This window comes from Micropterus dolomieu, linkage group LG08 (assembly GCF_021292245.1).
Source record: "Micropterus dolomieu isolate WLL.071019.BEF.003 ecotype Adirondacks linkage group LG08, ASM2129224v1, whole genome shotgun sequence".
In the NCBI taxonomy this organism is placed as follows: domain Eukaryota; kingdom Metazoa; phylum Chordata; class Actinopteri; order Centrarchiformes; family Centrarchidae; genus Micropterus; species Micropterus dolomieu.
Genome location: NC_060157.1, coordinates 22,529,235 through 22,551,188, shown reverse-complemented (window position 1 = coordinate 22,551,188; position 21,954 = coordinate 22,529,235). Strand labels below are relative to the sequence as shown.

At 40.5% G+C, this 21,954-nt stretch overlaps 1 protein-coding gene across 8 annotated transcripts in view; it reads right to left on the bottom strand.

Annotated features, from left to right (window-relative positions):
• Positions 1-21,954, bottom strand: part of ubr4 (ubiquitin protein ligase E3 component n-recognin 4) — a 62,988-nt gene that overhangs the window by 25,446 nt on the left and 15,588 nt on the right. For 6 of the 8 annotated variants that reach the window (XM_046057522.1, XM_046057523.1, XM_046057525.1 and 3 more), the window contains 36 exons: positions 21,315-21,497; positions 20,890-21,012; positions 20,445-20,674; positions 19,827-19,945; positions 19,634-19,731; positions 18,950-19,107; positions 18,615-18,821; positions 18,312-18,413; positions 18,129-18,229; positions 17,220-17,607; positions 16,903-16,966; positions 16,621-16,812; positions 14,345-14,415; positions 13,446-13,638; positions 12,535-12,765; positions 12,174-12,344; positions 11,900-12,082; positions 11,324-11,482; positions 10,296-10,448; positions 9,875-10,102; positions 9,493-9,650; positions 9,187-9,361; positions 8,490-8,691; positions 7,957-8,120; positions 7,280-7,496; positions 6,254-6,470; positions 4,330-4,393; positions 4,068-4,202; positions 3,422-3,596; positions 3,169-3,300; positions 2,820-2,941; positions 2,376-2,487; positions 1,956-2,086; positions 1,316-1,493; positions 697-801; positions 128-265 (listed from right to left, as the gene is read on the bottom strand). In XM_046057522.1, the coding sequence (XP_045913478.1) occupies positions 128-265; positions 697-801; positions 1,316-1,493; positions 1,956-2,086; positions 2,376-2,487; positions 2,820-2,941; positions 3,169-3,300; positions 3,422-3,596; positions 4,068-4,202; positions 4,330-4,393; positions 6,254-6,470; positions 7,280-7,496; positions 7,957-8,120; positions 8,490-8,691; positions 9,187-9,361; positions 9,493-9,650; positions 9,875-10,102; positions 10,296-10,448; positions 11,324-11,482; positions 11,900-12,082; positions 12,174-12,344; positions 12,535-12,765; positions 13,446-13,638; positions 14,345-14,415; positions 16,621-16,812; positions 16,903-16,966; positions 17,220-17,607; positions 18,129-18,229; positions 18,312-18,413; positions 18,615-18,821; positions 18,950-19,107; positions 19,634-19,731; positions 19,827-19,945; positions 20,445-20,674; positions 20,890-21,012; positions 21,315-21,497 (5,779 nt within the window). The remainder of the gene's footprint in view (positions 1-127; positions 266-696; positions 802-1,315; positions 1,494-1,955; positions 2,087-2,375; positions 2,488-2,819; positions 2,942-3,168; positions 3,301-3,421; positions 3,597-4,067; positions 4,203-4,329; positions 4,394-6,253; positions 6,471-7,279; positions 7,497-7,956; positions 8,121-8,489; positions 8,692-9,186; positions 9,362-9,492; positions 9,651-9,874; positions 10,103-10,295; positions 10,449-11,323; positions 11,483-11,899; positions 12,083-12,173; positions 12,345-12,534; positions 12,766-13,445; positions 13,639-14,344; positions 14,416-16,620; positions 16,813-16,902; positions 16,967-17,219; positions 17,608-18,128; positions 18,230-18,311; positions 18,414-18,614; positions 18,822-18,949; positions 19,108-19,633; positions 19,732-19,826; positions 19,946-20,444; positions 20,675-20,889; positions 21,013-21,314; positions 21,498-21,954) is intronic. The other 2 variants (XM_046057524.1, XM_046057529.1) reach the window with 1 other exon arrangement.

Below are 21,954 nucleotides of genomic sequence, written 5' to 3'. Positions count from 1 at the left end.
GAAACATGGTGTATAATAAGTAATAAATTAATATGTACAGTTTAAAGAAAGATGTCTGTAAAGTCGTAAGATACTTTATAATCTAACATTTCCGGGTCACTTTTTTTGTTTTTTTAAAATCACCCACCACTGTGCTCCCCCGCTACAGAGTCGATTGCAGAACCTCCACTCTCTGAGCCCACACTGCCGCCATGCTCAGCAGGGGAGGTCCGCAACGTAGAGCCATCAGTAGCAGCTGTGCTGCCCTCATCATCTGATGCCGGGGCTGAAATCATAGCAATAGCTGTAACAGTAAATACACCACGGTCATCTGGCCAGGATAGATGACTTTAGTTTGTACTTGTGCACCAAAATTGCAGTAAAGCATGCAGTACATTCAAAACACTTCAATCTGCCATTTTCGGGGGGGTTTTCCTATTGGGCCTATTGTGGGCATAATCATATGTAATTACTACCTACTTGAGCAAATGTGACAGACTGAAAAGAGGATAAACAATCCATTAAATTTAAAATAGTGGATTAAGACGTGCCACAGATTAGATTCCCATACTGGGAAAGTTTGGCCGTTTTAATCCAAAATTGTAGACAAAAATATTTTAATGTGTTATGGTAAGAATTTACTAGCCACTGTGACCTTGCAGATATAAAAACCTAGCTTCCTGCTGATCACATACTATCCGGAGGTGGTCTCTTTACCTGATGCGGTGGTGTCTGAAAGGGTGCCAGCATCCAGTGAAGAGGAGCTTGGGGCCTGGCCAGACAGGCCAAGGCTCTGAAGGCCAAGAGCACTGCTGCTACTGCCTAAAAATGTCAAAAATATGTATAGTACGTTAGCAGCACTGACCCAAAATCTTGCTGGTGCTTCACCTGATGCAGATTTGGTCAACCATTAATGAGGTTGAGGTTGATATTGAAAAAGGTGAAACATTTCACTTCGGAAGGTAGAACATTCACGTAATTCATGTTCACGACTATTCAGGTTAACTTGTGTCCCAAACTGTGTTTTTTTATTCAGTTGCAGGAGCGTTTCAATAACTGCAAGTTTCACTTTTGTGACAAGTGTTACAGGTACACAAAACTTAAAACTATTGCTTTTTAACTAAAATGCTAATTGTGTTGGTGTTATTATCTCCCCAAATTGCTATCAACTGCTCAGGGCTTTCCTGCTGCTCATAAGTCTTATTTTTAAGTTTAATCAACTCTGTTCTGAACAGCTGAGAACTGTTTCAGAACAGTGTCTAAATGTGGAGTGGGACCCCCAGGCAGTATCGGCTTACCAGAGCATTGCTTTATTTTGTATTTTCTGGCCATCTACCTTGTTGATCCTGCTGTAGGCTGAGAGCGATGGCCAGCTCTACCATAGTTTCATCATCTGCATCAGGGGGGATGTCCAGCATGGGGGGGAAACCCTCAGCTCCAGCCAGCAGAGCCTCCAGGGGAGATGGATTTCCATTGTTGACATTCTCTGCTGTCTCCAGGACCATAGACTCTGACTGAGGATGCAGAAAAACATTGGTGTTATTCATCTGTTCAACACACATCTTAAGTGAAAAAGTTTATAACTAAGGCATTTAAACATAAAGTTGAACACATATGTCAGGGAAATAAGAACGAGGTTCAACATCCGTTCCATTTCTCTGTGTAGGGTGAGTTTATTTTGAAACAATTCAATCATATCTTTGACAACTGAAAACAACCGTGCACGGTTCATTTGTGGCACTAAGCCACTCAGGAATTAATCATTACTACAATTACGATTGTGTTGTGCACAGTAAAATTGAGCTAAATAAACTGAACCATGTTTATTATCTGGGTCATCGTTATTTACTAAAAGCAGGATATTAAAGAAAGAGGTCTATTACATTCCACTTGCTTCCAGTTTCCTCTCACAATGTTAACAATGCAGGAGTAATGTCAAATATAACCCACACACTACATCGGCCCTCTTTGCTCACCACCATCTCAAAGTCACCATGGTCCACTTCACCCTGGTCTTGACTCTCCGGTCTACCTTCTTCTCCTCCAGTCAGCACTGATGACTGCATTTTGTCGTCTGCATCGTCGTCATCGTCATCATCCTTGTCCCCTTTTAAAGGAAATCAACCAACATGTTTTAGAGAACTGAATCCACTTGGTCATAGGAGCCCCAACATAGTTTTGAATCCTTTGTTTAGACATTCAGTTTGTTTTTTTACACATATCAGGCATTGAATGTGCATGCTGAAAACCTTTTAAAAACTATAATTGTCCTAATGCCTTGAAAACCAAACTATAAGAACTCAGGAGCAACAAAATCACCCCTTAATAAATACTCACGCACATCGAGTAACATACATTGAAGCTTTGATGTTTGATTGAAGCCTGTGCAAACTTACCCATAGGTGTGTTGGAGCGTGGGGGAGATGGAAGGGTCACATGTCGCCGTTTGTTTCTTGGTCGAAGCACTCTGATCAGAGCCTGCTTACAAGCAAAGCTCACAGCTACGTCCTGAAATTGGTTACACAACGGTTATCAGATGACAGTATGTCTATACTGCTTTTAAACTACAGTCAAGGTTACAGTTATTCTCCTAATTGTGACATTATCATCATGTCAAGTAATTTCCTGATCACTCAAATCCTGTTTATAAATAGTCCTGTATAATCAAATGTATTATAAGATAGGAATTAGAATGTTACAATGCTCAACAGCAACAGTAAAATGCTATGAGTCTGGCAAGTCCCAGGATTATTTGTCAGTGATCTCATGACTCATTCTCATGGTTTCTTGAATGCCAATTGAATTATGATTCTAGTGATCATTAGAAGAAGTACACTTACAGGGCACAGTAACATTTGCATGTAGATTTTGGAGGCTACATTGATGTAATCCAGTTCACATGTGCAGTATGCATGGATGATGTCCACCAAGGCATTTACTGTCGCTTCCACATGAGTTAAGCCTTAGATGGAGAGAAGAAAATCATATTAACACACTGCCCGTTTTCAGTTAGGTGTACAGTACCAAAATCAAATTAGTAGTTTTAGACAGTATACATAATGTGTGAACGCTCGACATAACACTTAAATGTGAGCTGACAACTGGTCACGTTCACGATCATATCAGTACACAATTTTCACACCCAGTCAACGTACTTGCAAACTTTGGGGTCCCACAGTTTGAACTTACCTGGCAGACAAGCAGGAGCAAGAAAGGCGTTCTTTGGTTTCAGAGCGTGGAGTTTCCAGAAGTTATTCATAAGCTGCGTGATGAAATTACAGCTTTCACTATCCACGTGTTTTTGTCCATCCTCTGTCATTTCTGGGTTAAAAAAAGAAAAGAAAACTAACATTACAGTGATTGTGTAACCACCACTTAAATCATTTAAACATAAATTGATATTTCCAAGTCATCCGATGTCACCAGCAGAATAGACTCTTACCAGAGTCCTGGTGTAATGACTTTGTTTCAGTGAAATGCACCAAGTTGTTGGGTCTCATCATTGCAATGGAGCGGGCCGTGATCACAAGCCTCTGGAAGACATCAGGGTCGAGCTCCCTCCCCTCACGGCTGCAGCTATTCAGACACTGCACTGCGTTACTCAACAAGGACTGGTCCTGAAGAGAGGAAGCAGGCAAGTGTTGCATTAGATCTTCATAGTGAGTGTAGAGGATGGGCATAACATTTAACACCTCCAAGTACTTGACTGCTTAGAATACCGTTTCTAACTTCATTATGCCCTGCTGTAGGTGTGGTTTCTGAAAAATCTGCTGTGTAATTTCAACATTTAATGGATTAACTGTGGATAAATGACAGCCACGTACTGCACTGCTGGCTACACACATTCACATAAAATTGCCAAACAATCATATTGGCTTACTTCCTTTACACAGGGTCAGCAGTTAAATACTTAATTCCACTGTTTGTGCGGTTCTCCATTTTCTCTGGCTCACTAACTGTTCCTTCTTCACTTACAAGTACTGTATGCCACATTTAATCTTTAACTTTAAGTAAATGGAACTTTTAATTAAATGAGTTTTGGGAGCTAATGATTACCAAACTGTCCAGTCACACGTGTTTTTTTGTACCTTGTGGTTGTGGTACGCAGTTCTACTGGTGTGCAGGCTGGCAAGAAGTCCCTTTGTCTGCTGCTGCACTCCTGCAGGCGTCGGCATGGACAGGAGTAGAGTGGCCAACTCCAGTGCTGCAGCCTTATTCTTCTCCTACATGAAGTTAAAGAAACGCAGTGAACAATGTTCCCTGAAGACCAGAACTTTTAACACAGGACTTTTCATTCACATATGTTATTACTTTTAAAAAGGCAAAGAATAAAATCTTCATCTGTTTTACCTTTTCACTAGAGGAACCTACTGCAAAGCAGCTTTCCAAAGACTCAAGAGAGCTGACCACCAACCTGAAATGAAGAAAGAAGATCAACACTGCTTCTACTAAAGAGTTTTGCCTTAAATCAACCAAACAAACAAAAGAAAGAGCAAATCTCAACCTCTTGTAGTTTGTGCTGATCTAAATGCAAAAACACTGAATGCAAGAATAAATGTTGTCAGGAAAATAAAATGATTTGGTTGTTGTTGTACAAGTGTGGAGATGGTGCATGGTATGTTCACAGTCTCAGGCATGGACACACAAACTGGCACACATGCACAAAACCACACAAACAAGCAGAGAAAGGGCAGTTACTAACCGGTCCAAGGTTGATAAGGACTCAGTTTCACAACTTTTTATTGTATTTTTGGGAGCAAAAGAAAAAGAACAACAAAAAAAAAGAGTGAGGATCACAGAAAGAAACAAGTGAAATTAAATGATTCAGTTGAACACAAGAGAAGCATGCAAGAAAAGATGACATCACGAGAGCCATGCACTAAATACTATTAAGAGAACCAAACCCCCATTATTAAAACTTCAGGCTTTTCCTCAACAACTCTTGCTATATAGCTGGTATAATTAAGGGTAAATATACACTAGGAAAGGTCAATATAGAGCAAATCTATCACATCTTTCACAGTATGTACTCTTTTCAATCTAATAATATTACAATGTAGTTAATTTTCTGGAAAACCAATTGAGAAAACTTATTAATTATTACTATAATTAAAATAACTGCAAAATGATCACAAAACAGTATTGCTCATCGATTTGCAATCCGTGTATGGTTCGTTCTTTGATTATTTAGTTTCAAAACCGAAACAGAAAATAAATTAAAATAAAAAAACAAGAAGTTGTTTTTTCTGTTTTAAAAATATTGATTTTGATATTTAATGTGTCCGATTTGTGTAGCTTTGTGTGTTACACTTGAGAAACTCGCAGCAAATACACTTGGGCGAGGGCGGTACCTGATTAAATGTAATTAAGATGAGTTTCAACATCAACATAGGCGGGTTTTTAGTTAGAAAAACAGGAGGCTCACCGTTCAGTTTGTAACTCACTACCAACTGGGACAGGAACATGAACGTCTCAGAAGCTGCATGAGAATACTCTGTTTTTAAGATTTCTTCAGTATCAAATTAATTCAGTGATAGTTGTCAGTACATCCAGTGGTACACAGCAAACATGAACTGTTATTAGTTAAATGGGAGAGCTGTATATTAACGACTCTTACGGATTACAAGGTTCGGGTAATTTTCATTCAGCCTCTCTACAACTGTTTCGACCTGAGCTTTATTTTCTTTGTGAGATGGAAGAATTTAGAAAGTTGCGCGGTACTGCGGAGAGCATCCGACCGCTGTCCAGTGAGCCGGTTCCACTGGCAACACAACCCATTTTAGGTCTACCAGAGAGGGAGCGGGGAGCTGGACCATATAGGGCGAGGGAGGGGAGGTCGCAGGAGAGACCTAGTGTACTAGTGTGCGAGGGTTGGTGATCATTCCCTTTGGTTGGATGAAGCCCGACGCAGACCGCAGCTGTTGCAAACAACGGGCGCACGTGTATAGCAGCCAGTTAGTTTGAAGTATGGATACAACACCGGACAGAACAAAACACAGATTTGGTTTTGAAACCAATTAATCAAAGAACGAACCATACACTGATTATTTGCCCACAAGGGTTTTATACACCCACAGTTTTAAAAAGGATGGACGTATTAACGGTACGGTAAAATCTGGCTGTGGAGATAAAAAGGTAGTTTAATAAAGAAATGACACAAACTAGGCCATTCAAAAGTCACACTCTCTCATCAGATCATGATTGTGGTAAACTGAACTACAGAAGAATTGTAAATGCCAACAACTTTATGAACTGCAAAGTGGAAAGCCCCTACCTCTCCAGCACACTGCCGCTGGTGGTGGTTGGGGTGGCTATGTCTCCATCAGAGGCGCCGTTGCCCTGGTTGAGGTTGGGACTGCAGACATTGTTAACAGAGGCAGAGGAGAAGTCCTCTGGTGGATCCTCCGGCCAGCCAAACTGCTCCTTGGTTTTACCGTAGATTTTGATTGAATCAAGCATGGTGACCCCAGCTGGGTCAACAGATGCTCCAACTTTAGGAAAAAAACAAACAAAAAAAAACAGTAAGATGAAACTACATCAGAAAATGTTTTCCACAGTCTGTAGCAAATTTAATCTGATCCAAGTTAAAGGAACAGCTCAGTGCAAAATAAATGTTAGGGCTGCACAATTTGGAGAAAAAGTCATATTGCGATTATTGTGGACAATTTTGCGATTATAATGGAACAAATGGTTCTATGAGTCTACTTGCTTGATTATCAAGAAATATACACAAAATACAGACTTTGAAATGTTTATTTCTCAACTTGAACAAAGTAAAACACTAAACAATATTTATAACAAGATAAATATTCTTTGCAGTAAGCTATTGCATACAATGCATTAGTCTCATTAATAATTTATTGTGCTGCACAAACACTTCAGAGACAGAGTCAGCTCATGCTCTTTTTGGACCAATAAACTACATTACTTCCAGTGTTTTGAAGTAACAGCAGTAAAATATTCTTAATTTTAATAACATTCAGTGGACTTTCAAAAATGCTGAGATATTATACAGCAACACAACTTTTATTTTGTAGTGAAATTTTACTTAAAGGGGTTTGTCAAAGCAATTTCATTCAACCATTTAAGTATTTTGGTGTTGAAAGATTGGAGGGATATGCAAAGAATCCAGATATGTAACGCAAAATATTAACATTCACATACTGTGAATGTTAGTATTTTGCGTTACATATCTGTGTGTTGTGCTTTTAGTTAAATCCTGTAACTTACATCAAGAAACCACAAAAATGATTTGGTAAATAATAATAGGTAATACACATAAATGGACTACTGCTCTTACTAAAGATGGAGAGCTTCTTGTCAGCCTGCAGGGCCTCCTCTCTGGTGAAGGGAAAGTCGAACCAGCGGGCTCTCGTCAGGTTTATCTGCATGGTGCGGCCAAAGACCTCCACATAGGAAGGAGCCCTCTCAATGGCCTGAGTGCCCACCTGCACCCGCATGCCCGTCATCACCATTGAACTGTTGTTGTTGACCGCTTCCACAGTGAACCCCCCAGGCTAGGAGGAAACAACCAGAACCATGACAAAATGTTTAAGCATAAATTGTGAAATGCAGGTTCAACTTTGGATGCATTCTAATGCTCGAGTACTCTGTTATGTTAAATTGCATGAAGGTAGATGGCAAAAAGTGCTGGCATATGATGTGCATATTAACATACCAATCTTTACACATCTACAGTTCAACAGAGTGTTTAAGTACTTATGAACATATACTCAGAAGATTCATATATGTGACACTATTATCAACATCAGCGCATAAATCCCGTTAAAAATGATGGTACAATCTTTCCACCGCTTCTACTCTTCACAGATTTTTTTGCTGCTCGCTCTACAATCTCATATACTTTGAGCTTTTACTGTATAAAGTATAAAATAAAAACACATGCATGGCTCACGGTGGCAATGAAAAGCACAGTAGTCTACTGCACACAGAATCATTATGTTTAAATGCCCTTACCTTTGTGTTGGCCACATACATCCCAGTGGAGTTGAGCCTATGTTTGATTTGCTGTCCATTGTAGACCTGTAGCAAGTCATTGCCCCCAAACTCCACCTCTGTCAGCTGCTGGTTGTGTTCAAAGAAGTCCACTGGGAATGTCACCTGACTGGAGGTCCGGGTGGCTGAAAGTAAAATCATTACATTCAAATTTGAAAGTAGTGTGAATGGTTCTGTATCAATTGGTCTACTGTGTACACCAATAATGATCCTGAGGAGGCACTAAATGTATTTACAGAAATTTCAATGAAAAAATGTGAACAGCAGCACCTTGACATTAATGATAGATAACGAAAGCCAAAATAACATGCATTCATGAGAGAACAAGTTATGGATAAGGGTAACAATTCAAATGTTATTTTGGTAAATAAACAGCCATTGTCTATGTGTGAAGATCACATATTAGTTTCTTTATCATCTATGTAGGGATCCATTTATTTACATTTTCTTGTGATTAAAAAAAAAGAATTGCACTTAATTTGCCTCAGACTCACTAGTAGCAGCAGCTTTGCGCTTGCGGACTGGCTTCATAATACTGATGCCACAGCTGGGCTGCAGCGAGGGCTGAAGCCAGTAAGAGGTGTTGTCCACATTGGCCATGTAGATTCGCAGGCTTCCATCCTCACAGAGAAGAATCATGGTCGTACGCTGTTGCTCGTTACTGGCAGTGTGTCGGATAGCTACCATATCTTGAATCTGCACAAAAGGAAACATGTATGAATGTTAACCTTCAGAAATAGCAAATAAATCAACCCCAGTGGGTGACACATTTGATAGGGAAACATCACAGACAACCTTGACTTCAACCTTCGTTGGATACACATTTAATGCTGCAATTTTATGCTTAATTATCATGTTTCATATTTGTGTGTTTTATCCATGTGCAAATAAAGTGTTACTACTTCCCTGAAATGCATGCATTGGTTTTCGGACATAATGTAAAAAAAAAAAAATCAAAAGCTTTATTTAGTTTGTATATACTTCAAAATGGACATGGATGCAAAGCTGAGGCCGCACTACTTTATGCACTACAATACACAAGCAGAAAATGATCTGTGTGAACACTTATGAGAATAGGAGACTAGAATAGAGGACTGGAATGGGAATACATGTGATGTCACCACGCTTTTAGGGCATTTTTTTTTTCCATTTTACACACTGTTCCACATCTGTACAGCAAGTGGCCATTACCTTGGCTTTGGCTGGCAGAGTTTTAATCTCTTGGATGAGGAAGGTGTCTGGCTTGACCATGATGACCAGTGGTATGCCTGTTGTCTGCTGCACACAGCACACCAGGCCTGGGTGGTTCATGACCTCAGACCACTGGCACAAAGCAGGTGACATCTTATTGCTGCCACCATTAGAGCTAAAGAAGGTAGGAGGGCAAGAGGGAGATGGACACACAGTTAGCTCTTCCAGTTACCCATTACATATCACCAAATCCAGAGCAGCGGCAGGGATGTGGAGAGACTGTATATGGTATGGAAGAAGTGTTACCCTTTGACGTTGATGGGGAAGAGCCTCTGCACATCTGTGGTGCTGCGGCTCACTGTGGCAGCGAAGGACTTTCCCTGGCTATAGCTGAAGAAAAGCATCTGAAGCACATGGGAGTAATAGACAGACACACCACCGCCGGCTACCTGCCCGTTGCTATCCTGGAGGCACACAGAAAGAATTTATCTCAATATTGCTTTCTGCCATTCAGAATTATCAAGAAACCTCAAACACTGATATGAAGCGGTGTGTAAACATGAAATCAGTCAGCAGGAATGTAGGGCTGGATATATTTTTAGCCAACAATGACATATTTTGATGTTGACGTAATAATATTTTGTATAACATAACAAAACACCATAGATTTAGTACACATCCCACTTACTTTCAAGTCTTCGTGGTTTATCTCCAGTACATTTGTGACATAGAAAGGGCCATGTTGGGCACTGCTGGAATCGTCCATGAGCTGGGTGTACATGTAACCTGCTGAAGACATGATGGCAATAATGTTCTTCCCTTCCTCATTGAAAAGGAAGGTAGCATCGCGTATCTTGGAACTCGGGAGCAGGAAGTAGTACATGGGACTCAGGGCATCCACTGATAAGTCATAAATCTGTACAGGAAGGGAGATAAATTGAAAAAGACAAAATTGAAAAAGTATTACTTTTGCAACATGCAAAAGCAGCACTGTTAGTTACATGTTTAGAACTTAACCAAATTAGAAAAATGTAATCAAATCACCAATAAACGCTTCATTCTCATAACTTAGGGTACTTATAAAGTGTCTATTGTCTTTGAATACATACCTTGACAAAGTCAGCCGTGATAATGGCAAGTTCAGTCTGCGAGCCCGGTAACCAGATGGCTTTGATGATGAAGTTGCCAGTAGCCAGTTGTGGGTGCAACACCAGATGATCTGACACAGAGCCTGTGCTGCTGAAGGTTAGTACATGGCAGTCCTGGGAAGAAAAAAAAATGAAAGAACTAAGAAAAAACAATCATATACCAAATTCCTACATATTAGCCGTTCATTAAAAAATAGAAGTCTCCTTACCTAAGGTTAGTGTGAACAGCTACTCTAATTCTATCATGACTTGTCACAAGCAAAATAACATTGTTGTCTCTAGTGTTTGAATTTTAATAGGTTTATTTGCACACATGAAATTAGAACGTTGAACTTTTTTGCAACAGGCCCCAATGAACTTAAGTTATGTTATACAGCTAACATGTTTAATCGGATATTTTAAAAAAATAAAACTAAAATGTAATCACAGTTCAAATTATAAAAAATAAAAAGGTAATTGTTAACAAAACAATACATTTTTTAAAACAAAACATACTAAAAGAGTCATAAACTCATTTAAAAAGTGTTTACTGAGGTAGTAAATCAGCTGATAAGTAGCAACATTTTACCATCATTTTTAATGGAACCAGACTTCTTCTTTTGAAACCAGCGGACTCGCGCCCTGCTGGCCGTTATAGAGAATGCAGTTTTAAGTTCCGTCTGCATGGTTTCACTTTGAGACCCAGAGGTCGCTGCTTGATTGAGATTAGAGAAATAACATTTGACAGCCACTCGTCACCTAACTAAAACTCTGGATTGGACAGCAGTGCCTGCCATGAGCTGCAAAACAACTGCAGGATGTTGAGTTTCTAATTTATTTATTTTTTAAATACTCATGTTTCTGCACTGGCCCGATCTGGCCAGTGAGTTGCTAGTTCAACTCTCCCGATGTTACTTTTTACTGGCCCCGGGCCATCGAGCCACCGTCATTGTCAAGCCCTGCAAACAAAACAGAAAAATCTTAAATTTACAAGAAGCTGGTTTTCTGACCTTGAGGCCGCACACAGCCAGATAATCTTCATTACAAGGGTTGCCTGTGAGACTGAGGACTGTGAAAGGGACTGGTGCAGAGGCCAGACGGGTCAGTGTCAGCTTCCTCTTGCTCGAGTCAGCTTGTTTCAGAAGAGTGGACAGCTGCAAAACTGTTATCTGTCAAGCGGGAGATGGAAAGAAAACGGTTATGGTTAGTTTTCAATAAGACGACAATGCATACTGGCGATGATGGCAATTATAAAAGCAACAAACACAACATGAAAGATGACCCAACAGAAATGCTCATTCAAGGGTGTAGAAATGAACCTTATACTGAGTTTATATTCTAAATTTATCGAATTTATATTTATATTACAAAAGTTTGACACCTTGTATTTACTGTATGGAATGATATGATGATTACATGGACAATATCTTGAATTGAAATTTGAAACCATACAGCATTAACAAAAGAGCAGTTTTTTTTTGGCTCCATTTTAACTCAACTAAAGGCATACAAAATTAAATAAAATAATTAAATTATTTATATTATTATTATTTCAGGATTTCAGTTCACAGATTTGTAAAACTTACTTTTCCCTTTTCATGGCTGACTGCAAGGTGCTGGCGGCGGCCGTGGGGTGAAGACAGGACACACATGGCAACACGGCGCAAGACATGTGCACTAATGAGCTGGCGTATAGTTTGTCCCTGGTCACCACTGTAGTTCATCCTCACATTCTCAAAAGCCCCTTCCTGAGAGCCGAGCGTGGGCACCTGAGGAGAAGCGCAGCAATTTACATACACTGTAGTTTCTAATCAAGTGGTTACTTTTTCTAACCGCTCCAAAATGTCCAGGCCTTCATACCATTAACTGGTCTGTCATCTCCACACTTTTGTCCTGAGTATGCAGTTCATTGAGGGCTTGCTGAGCCCGGCTGCTGCTTCCCACTGCTGATGCCTGCTGAAAGTTGGTCTGGATGGCTTCCATGAGAAACATGAGCATCTCCAGAATGACTGCTGCAGTGGACGATCCCATCTGTTGTGGCGAAAGAGAGCCAAGAGCTTGAGTCACGCAGTGCATATAAAATAAATATTAAATACATCTGCTTTAAGAAGTGCAGTAATGTCATTTGAACAGTCTTTGTATCTAAAACAAAAAGACACAAGACAGACAGAGACACAGACTTTGTGATGAATCCAGAACAACTAAAAATATTTTCTCTCACCACTTGTGCTAGCAACTCTTCCTGGCAGCCCTCGATGCTCTTGCACACACTCTTCTTAGGTCTGTCTTCATCACCAGGTTTGCCATCACAGATGGTTACCTTGCCCTTGTCTGAGGGTGAGGCATTCTGGTGGCGGATAGCACTGTCAGGCATACGCAGCTCACTCTGGAACGCAGAAGCCTCTTTTAGAGTAGAGCCCATACCGCTGCTGGGGCTGCGTTTGACCAAAGCCTGTGGAAGGTGTGACACAAATAAGAGCAGTGAGAACCACAACACCGCATATATAATCAATAAGCATCTCTTAAAGCATCTTTTTTTGTTTAAATCTTTACAATTTGGATAACCTGCTTTTGTTTTCACTTTGCTAGCTCCTCCACATTGTGGAGTATATAGATAGTTAAAAAGGAGAGATTGTGTTGGATGGCGGTGCACTTTATCTAAACTGCCTCCAAAAGCAAACAAAAATCATGGATTGACGAGACTTGATATGACTGGAACAATCAACTGTTCTGGTAATTGGAATTTGCTGCATATTAATACAATATACTTTTACTTTGTTAACCCACTGAACAAATCTAATATGAGCCACTGTAATCACAAAACTGACACAGAAGATGAAAACATAGCAAACCAAAAGAAAGAATGCAAAGGCCTATTATATTTCTTATCAAACTAACAGCAAACTGAAGGCAGAATGTAGTTGATGGTTTGTTTATCATCACATGCACATTCAAAAATCCATAATATAAGATTAACTAGGAAAGCTGGCCTTTCAGTAAACAAAATGTTGACAACAAACATAGCATGATTTCTCTAATTCTCTGGCCACGTGTGTGGGCTAGCTATAACCCTGACAAAATGAAATGACTGGATGGAAGTCAATGGGGGAATGACTTGCAAGCCAAAGTTACCGCTGTTGTTCTCTTCCCATGATGACCTGAGGTATTCGGTCTCACCTGGCAGCTGCCATCCTCTTTGGCACCGCAGTCACAGAAGAAAGAACCATATTTGGCATAGGAGATCTCATGGTCTTTGTGACAGACCTTGGCGCACACTGTGCACACACCTACCCCATCCACCATCTTACAGGTGTGACAGTGGTACCTAAAGAATGAAAAAGGACCAGGACAAGACTGTGTATAGTACATCAACAACTTAGCAATGACAGAATGTCACCTGCATACTTCTACAAGGCATTTTAACTCTAAATCCCATTTGTGTATGTTCATGACAGAAACAAACAAATATAACCACATTCCAGAGTTCACACACCAAAAACCTTCTAGGTGTTGCTTCCAGGTTTAGCTTCGACAAAGAAAAACCTTTGTTGCATTAAGGCATGCTCACATGTAGGGAAATTACATTAAACACATACCAAACAGTTTAATCAGTAGTACTTTACTAGTTGCCTTCACTATTAGCAACCTAACACATTAGCACAGGAGCAACAAAACATGCTGCTTACAGAAAATAGGCTATAAACACAATGACTAGTTGTTACTTTTCCTTTCATATACATAACACTGAAGTATGGCCTTTATATTTTATTTAAACAAAAAAATACAAGTGTACAAAGAACTTTTCTGACTCCTGTAAATCTACTGTATGTAGGTCTTTAGATCTTTATAGCCCAAGATTTTCTTATTTATTCTGAGTTTTGAAAGGGTTCCTGTGTAGCTACAAGGCTGTTACACCTGAGAATAGATAGAGGTGTAACGGCCCTGTAGTCTACACCAAACCTACTAAATACATTAACTTCATCATGAAAAAATAAACAACAATAAAAAAGAAAATCACAGGGATTCTTTACCAGTGCTGGTTCATGAACTCCTTCTGAGTAATGGTGAAGGTGCAGAGCTTGTTGCAAAGAGAGTCTTCATCCTGTCAAATGATGACAAACAAGTCAAGATGGGTTGTTCATTTAGCAACTGAGCATAAAATGAGTAAAGCGATTAACTTACTTAAATATGTTTTAGTGAAAAAAAGTGATAAGGGCTTTTAACATGATATTGCCAGTCTATTGCATATCACAATATGCATTACAGTCTAAGTATACGGACTCAGCTGATTGGGTCTCTGAGACTCTTCGACAAGACAGGCTATTAGAAGAAATGGGAACACATGTAGCAAAGTAACTAACACAAAGTCAGTCATAATTTTGCTGCTACAATTTTTTCAGCTCAGTTAAATCTTAATTGTTTTATTTCATTACTTCTTCTAACCCCACAGGCTTTACCAGAGGAGAGAGAAGCAAACATTTTAAATGCGACCAGCATTTTTTTTTATTTGATTTTATAAAGTAAAAAACTACGGGAGATTTACGGGGAAATATTTAAACGGGAGGATACTGGGTGAGAATGGAAAAATATGAGAATCACAGGGAAAACGGGAGGGTTGACATGAGAGGAGTAGAGAGGAGTGGGGATAGGCTACATACACAACTACTACAGTTTTTAAACAGTTTTATAACTAATACGATCTCCTTCCGTTTTAGCTGCGTATCAGAGTTGATCTACGTCCATATTACAATGACAAAAACACGCCATCTAGTGGCCGTTCACATACACAGGGCAGGCCGGTGTAAACATGAAGCAGAGGGTCTACTCCGCATTTGCAGAAGATTTGGCGAAAGAAGAAGGTAATACAGACAAATAACCACACCATTTTTTTTTGCATTGACGAACGACAACGAAGTGGAACTATTACTGAAAGCAACATGGGAGTACAAAGAGACGGAAAACGGACAGGGAGTCGTAAAGTAAATACGGCGACATGCACAGTACAAGTTTTTTTTACACAGTAATAAATATACCGAAACTAAATCTCTGTCAGTTGCATTGTGTTTTTGCTTTGCATGACTGACAATTCCGAATCAGAAAGTCAAATGTGAGTGTCTGTGTCATCATTTTATAAAGTCCTCCGTTTTTGCCCACGGATTTGTCATTTTAATCTGGACGGAGGCGGAAACATAGCAAAAGATCTCCATTTTAAAATGAAAACAGAGAGAGAGAGGCAGTCAGCTGATTGAGTAAACCTCTCTGCATCAGGAAATTCATACTGAAGGATAGTGTTGTAGTCAAGACCGCCCAAACCGAGACCAAGTCAAGACCAAGACCAGAGTTTATCGAGGACGAGACAAGATCAAGACTTTTAGGGGCTGAGAGCAGTCGAGACCAAGACCAAGGGAGGGCTAGACCGAGTCAAGACCAAGACCAAGTTCTCTGCATTGCATGGCACGCAATAAAATGTGGAACGAGATCATACGTACTTCTCAAATTGATCTGAAAGATCCACATTCCCATTAAAACACCCACATACAAACACTAAGAGCTGAAATCAATGTTAAGCATCGCAGGGAGGGGTGACAGTCGTTAATTAGGGTTATTGGTTGCATTTGAAGCAATATGTTTTACTTACGTTCAAAGTTAGGATGTTAACAAATCAGACAATGCAAAAGCAATTTGACATTCCTGAAGTTATGGTCTTGGTCTTGTCTCGGACACTGAGGAAGACCAGTCGAGTACAAATGCGGTCGAGACCGAGACAAGACCATCAAAAAGTGGTCTTAAGACCGAGACAAGACCAAGACCATCAAAAAGTGACCGGTCTCGAGTACTACAACACTACTGAAGGATCGGTCTCTCTCTGCCTGATGCGCTTTGGGTCAAGACAACTGAACTCTGGTAGCGGGCAGGTGTGTCTGTGAGATGAGCATGATCGCGACAGTTCCACACGATCGCTCTGGCTTGTTGCTCCTCTAGTCTGATTGCGGCTCAACTGTCTTTGTAAATGATTAACTGGCCACATCAATAGCTTCCTGTCTGAAAAGGACTTTGGTTCTAGCTGGCTTTGAAAACTGCTCTGACTGCATAGTGAAACCATTTTGATCAGATGATACAATAATCGCGGGAAATTTGTCCCGCGATTATTGTATCATCTGATCAGCTTTTCTGATCAGCCTTTTTAGAGACCACCGATCAAACTAGTTAAAGCCAATAACGGCCGATTAAGATTGGTGACCGATCAATCAGAGCACCCTTAATGTTTCTGTTTCAGGTGGTTAGTCATAAAGGGATGAGATCTCACAGAGTCCTCTGCCTGGGAATCATCCTCCTCTACTGCCAGTTCCTCCACCCAGTCCGAGTCCACTTCCATGGCCTTCTCTTCTCCCTCCATCAGCAGTGCTGTAGTGCCTTGGCCACTGCTTTGGCGCAGGGCATTCATCACATCAGCCAGATAGGAGATGATGTGGCACGAGCATTCCAGCATGCTGGCATGCTGAAATCAAGGAAGAGGTGCACATCAAGTAGCTGGATCAAGTCAAAATAAGACACTTCTGGGGTAACAAACCGAAATATAAAAATGTACCTTTCCTTGGGTCAAGTTTGAGCTCACTTTTTCCACAACGTTCTTCTGTGTTAAATACTTCTTGCTGCAGGGAAAATGTTTTGTCATTTTTAAATAAACAATCGGACATTTAAGATTGTATTGCTGCATGATAATGGCTAAGGGGTTAGGTCGGCCAATGCAAACTTTCAATCCATGGTAAATAAACTGAGAGTCCCTTTATCAAGCATTTTTTCCTGGCGAGTTTAGCCCTAGTACTGATACCAAAAAAATCATGCAGTTCCCCCTGATGTAAATTAAATCAGGGGAACAGCATGTCTGTGAAACTGATTTCTTACCATCTGGTTAGCCAGTCGATAGCTGCCCTGTGCAGCTGCAGGTGGCCAGCTCCCTGTCCGGCGCTGGCAAGTGTGGCCATGATGACCATGAGCTCTGGAAAGCCTGTTCCATCACCGTTGGCCAGCATGTCTGTTGCCATGGGAATAAGGGTGCTGAGGAGGACGGTGCAAACTCCTTCGCCCACCTGGCTGTTGTCACGCACAATATGAGTGGTGAGCACCTGTAGAAGCTGTCGGTTTTCTTGCACTATTTCCAACTGCTCTGAGTCCTTCGGTGGGGTGGCGGTCATGCGCGTCAGCCAGGACTGCAGACGAGAGGGCTCCACACAGGCCAGCTGGGCCAGCGTGCCGCACAAACACAGCAGGCTGGGGTTTGGGCTTTTCTCAGCTGGGTATGATAAGGTTACCATGACATTTAGACTTTTTGAAAAATCTGATGCATCTGCAGCTTTAAAGATTTCTAATTAGATTTTTGACACTTTCAAGGCATCAGTATGCTTCAAATAAAGTGTTTGTTGGATCATCGAATAATCAGCAACAGACAATCAGACAAGCACGCCTACTTTTACGCAGCTGTCGGGGGCAGGTGTGCAGAGGTGACAAAGCATGCAGCAGTTAAACTTTTCTCTCATGCTACTTTTTTAAATATTCTTTACACAAGTACTTTTGCCATTTCTTGTATAGTGCAACACCATGAAAGAAGAGACACAGTCTGAATGTGTGTACATCTTTTGTCTCTCACACCTTTTTCACAGCACACTGTTCACCCGGCATTTAAATGTGGCAATTCGGAACAGCACTTAAACACTTTTGACATTACATATGGTCAGATGACAGTTGGTATAACCCAGTCCATTTGAAGCATACTTTTTTTCTTGATTGAAATTACACTTTCAACATTAGACTTACTGAGCTGGAAGAGCTTGGTGAAGAATTTCAGCACCCTGTTGCAGAACTTTGCTGATAGATTTTCATTGGCTGTCGCCATCATAATCTGGACAAGCTCACCACTGAAATAAAGTAGCACAAAATAAGTGAGGTAGCCGTACATCTGTGTAATAATGCAGCCTGTGTTTTCAGTTGAGCAGGTACCTGAATGAAAAGAACTCTTCCATGGCCTTACGGACTTGACTGCTCTCAAGCTGCTTTTCAAGGTACTGAAGGCATTCCTCAAGAACAGACTCATCCAAACCACTAAAGAAAATAAAAGATCAAAAGGTTATTAAGAGCAGTGAGACTCAACCAAACACTAAATAAGCTGGCTATTAAACAAAAACAATATGCACAGTGAGTCATTATTCTCAGTGGGTTCAGCACTACCAACACCTGTTTAACAGCACACAGTGTTATTGATTAATGCAGGTTTCATTACATATCATGTCACACATTGCTCACCTGGTGGGGTCTGCGTGATTGGCAATGATGTTGTAACACCCGGTCACCAGACGCTCGTAGATGCGGGCTAGGAAGGCATCTGACTCCGATGGTCCGAGGATGCGCTCCAGTGAGGTGCTGCTGATCTCAGCCACACTTTCTGTGCTGCTCTCCAGGAGGAGGGGCAACAAAGTGCGCACAACCTGCGAAGGATTCAGCTCCTCTGTGCTGAAGAGACAAACATACAGCAATGTTAACAGAACAACAGGATTTCCATGAATTAATTCTATGGATCACATACCATTTGTTATATGTGAAATGATTAAGATTATCAACAGGACTGGACAACCACTTACACAATGAGGTCCCCAGTGAGGCGGACCAACGAGAGTAGGATGTGTTTAAGAGAAGAGGCCAGAGGCAAGGACTGACAACTCAGTGTGCCCAGGTGAGCTGCCTGGATGGCGCTGATATAGCTCTCAGATGGAATGGTATCATTGGCAAAGGCATTTCGCTGAGAAATAAAAAACATCCCACCAGATTATAATTCTTACAATTGTTGGTACAACCATTTTTCAAATGCTTTAGATATATATTTTCTATAATAAAAATGAGCAGCCTAAGTAATAAATTCAACCAGATACAGATAGGAGAGTGCATTACATCTGATGTTTAAAATTGTAAGTTTAAACAAATACTACAATTCCATTGAAATAAATAAAATAAAAATAATACACAGACATTTAAAATCTAAACAACAAAAAAAATGAAGTTGCTCAGAAGATAGCTTAGCCAAAGGCGACAGCAGAGTGAGGATTTAGCATTTTGAGGTTGAGAACTGGAGCAGGTGTTAAAAAAAATTTTAATTTATACATCAGCCTTCAAGACAGACTAGGTCAATTACTTAGTACCTATCTGCTGTCAAAATTAGGTTAAAAAAACCCAAAAACATGAGTAGATTGCCTACTCTCCTTACTTAGCTTGCTCACAAAGAGGGACAGAGTCAAACTGAGCCATAAGCAACAACTTCACTCACGTACCCATGAGCCAATGTTGGGGAATTCATTGGTGTGGATGCTGTTCCAAGTCTCACATATTGTCTGTACAGCTGATGGCAAGTTCTGCATAATACTGTGACCTGTGAAGTTTCATTAATAAGTGCAGGTTAAAACAGTGAGTGTAGAAAAAGTTGTGTAAGTGAATGTACTGTTTAGGAGTAATTCCTTCACATACCAAGTGTGTTGGCCTTGCAGCGGGTGGAGCCAATGGACAGAACTGCAGCATAACCTTGGAGCTTGGCATCTGTAAGCTTGTTCTCCCCTTCCTCTGGGATGTTCATTAGCAGGTAAGACCTGGTCACGACAAGTTCGGTTTTTGATTAGGATAAAGGGATGAATGACACACCCATATTCACTTTTTGGATTTAACTACTGAAAAATACTGTTTGGCCTTGTGCATGTATTAGACTGCAACACTCTTTTTAAAATTCCCATCCTCATTATATGATACTTTCAAATATTTTAACTAAGTTCAGTTTCCCTAGATTTTTACTTTCCTCGGATAACTGTGACCTGGATGAGAATCTTCACAGACATCCGTTTATAATGCTTCTAATGACGGACTGCATTAAAAAGTCCTCAAGTCAGGGATGAGATTACACAAAAACATTTTTAATCTTCTGGCTAAAGTGGATAAGCTTTAGCCAGAAGATAAAGCAATATTTAAACAAATCCTACAAATGTAATCACATCCTTCCACAGTATTCCAGCTAGACATAATGCATGAGCTGACAATTGTCTGATGCTCAGTGTTAAGCACAAGTGCAGAAGTTAAGAGTGATTCCTTTCTCACCTTGTAAAGGCTGTGTAAACATCAGTGAGCTGCAGTGCGGCAGGCAGCAGGTTCTTTGTGATTTCTGATGATTTGTGGGTGTCTGCCTCAATGGCAACCTTAGACAAATGGTCATCTAGGGAAACCTGCACTTTGGAGATGACTGCATCCAGTGTATAGATGGCTTGTAGAGAAGGTAACTGATGAAGTGGAAGGATGACATTCGGGTCTACACTGGAGAAGGTGGAAATCTGCAACAGAATCAAGTCGTCAAAGACTGGCAGTAACTGTGTTCACACACGTTGTCATGAACAAAATTTCAAAACCTTTCCATGATTTTACAAGGACCCATATTAAAATGTCAATGACCACCTATAATTACAGGAAGAGAGCTATAGCTGTGTTTAAAACTTAGTGTGGACAGCAATCATACACAAGTCAACAGTGACTACATTATAATCATTACCTGTCTGGCAATGTACTCCTCTGCTAGCTCTACGTCGTATTTAACGGTGCTGCACTTAGCAGCCGTCGTCTCAACCAGAGAGGCTGCTTGGTCTGCTTTCATTCCCTGCTTCACCAAGTGTTCCTGTCAGTAATGAAAATGAAAAAGGACTCAAATATTCCATTACAGCATTAAAGACACAGGATATTGTGTAAATCAGAAATTAAGTAGTCAATCATTTCAGAAATGCAAATCTGCAGCATCCTGTTTCAACTGATTTGTTTGAAAATGTAAATAAATATGAGTAGAATAATCACATCATCATAAACTCTTCTATTTGACTATGGCCATGACACAATTTCAAATGTAATATTTTTTGACATCATGTATTTGTTTTGGCATCATTCATGCTAACTAGCATGTATGACTGTCAGGTGTTAACAGACCTTGATCCAATTCACGTAGGTAGACACCCGCAGACGTGAGGACCATCGTAGGGTGTGCAGGATGTCGCTCTCACTGGGATCGCTACAGCCAGTCTTTAGCTGCTCCATGTAGGCCTTCGATGGTGGTAAAACCCCCAGGATCCTCCACAGTACAAGGAAGTAGTACTGAAGGGAACATGCCTCCTGTGCAGGGTGATAAAACATACATGCACTGTTTTCCAATCGGCACTCAGTTAATGTCAGGGCTGAAGTCTGTTGCTGTTTAGTTACTATTAAAACACTTCCTGATGGTTCTTCACATTAAAAGTAGTGATGCACCGAAACGAAATTGTTGGCTGAAGCTGAAATGATGAAAAACTTTCCCGAATATCAAACAAGGTTTTTTTGTTTAGGTGGATTTACCATAAAGGCTTGAACACGTGTGCACTCCAAATTTAGGCGCAACTAGCTTTATCACCTTCTGACAAACGACTGACAGAAACACTCTAAGCAGTTCAGACCTTTTGTTGCCCTTTCTAAGAAGTCAACCACACATGGAGTGGATGTGCTAGCATACAGTCAACGTAACTGTTTGGTAAAATTTATTCAGTCTTTCAACTTATTAGGTTTTACACCAAAAGTGCTTTTTTGTGCTATTTTC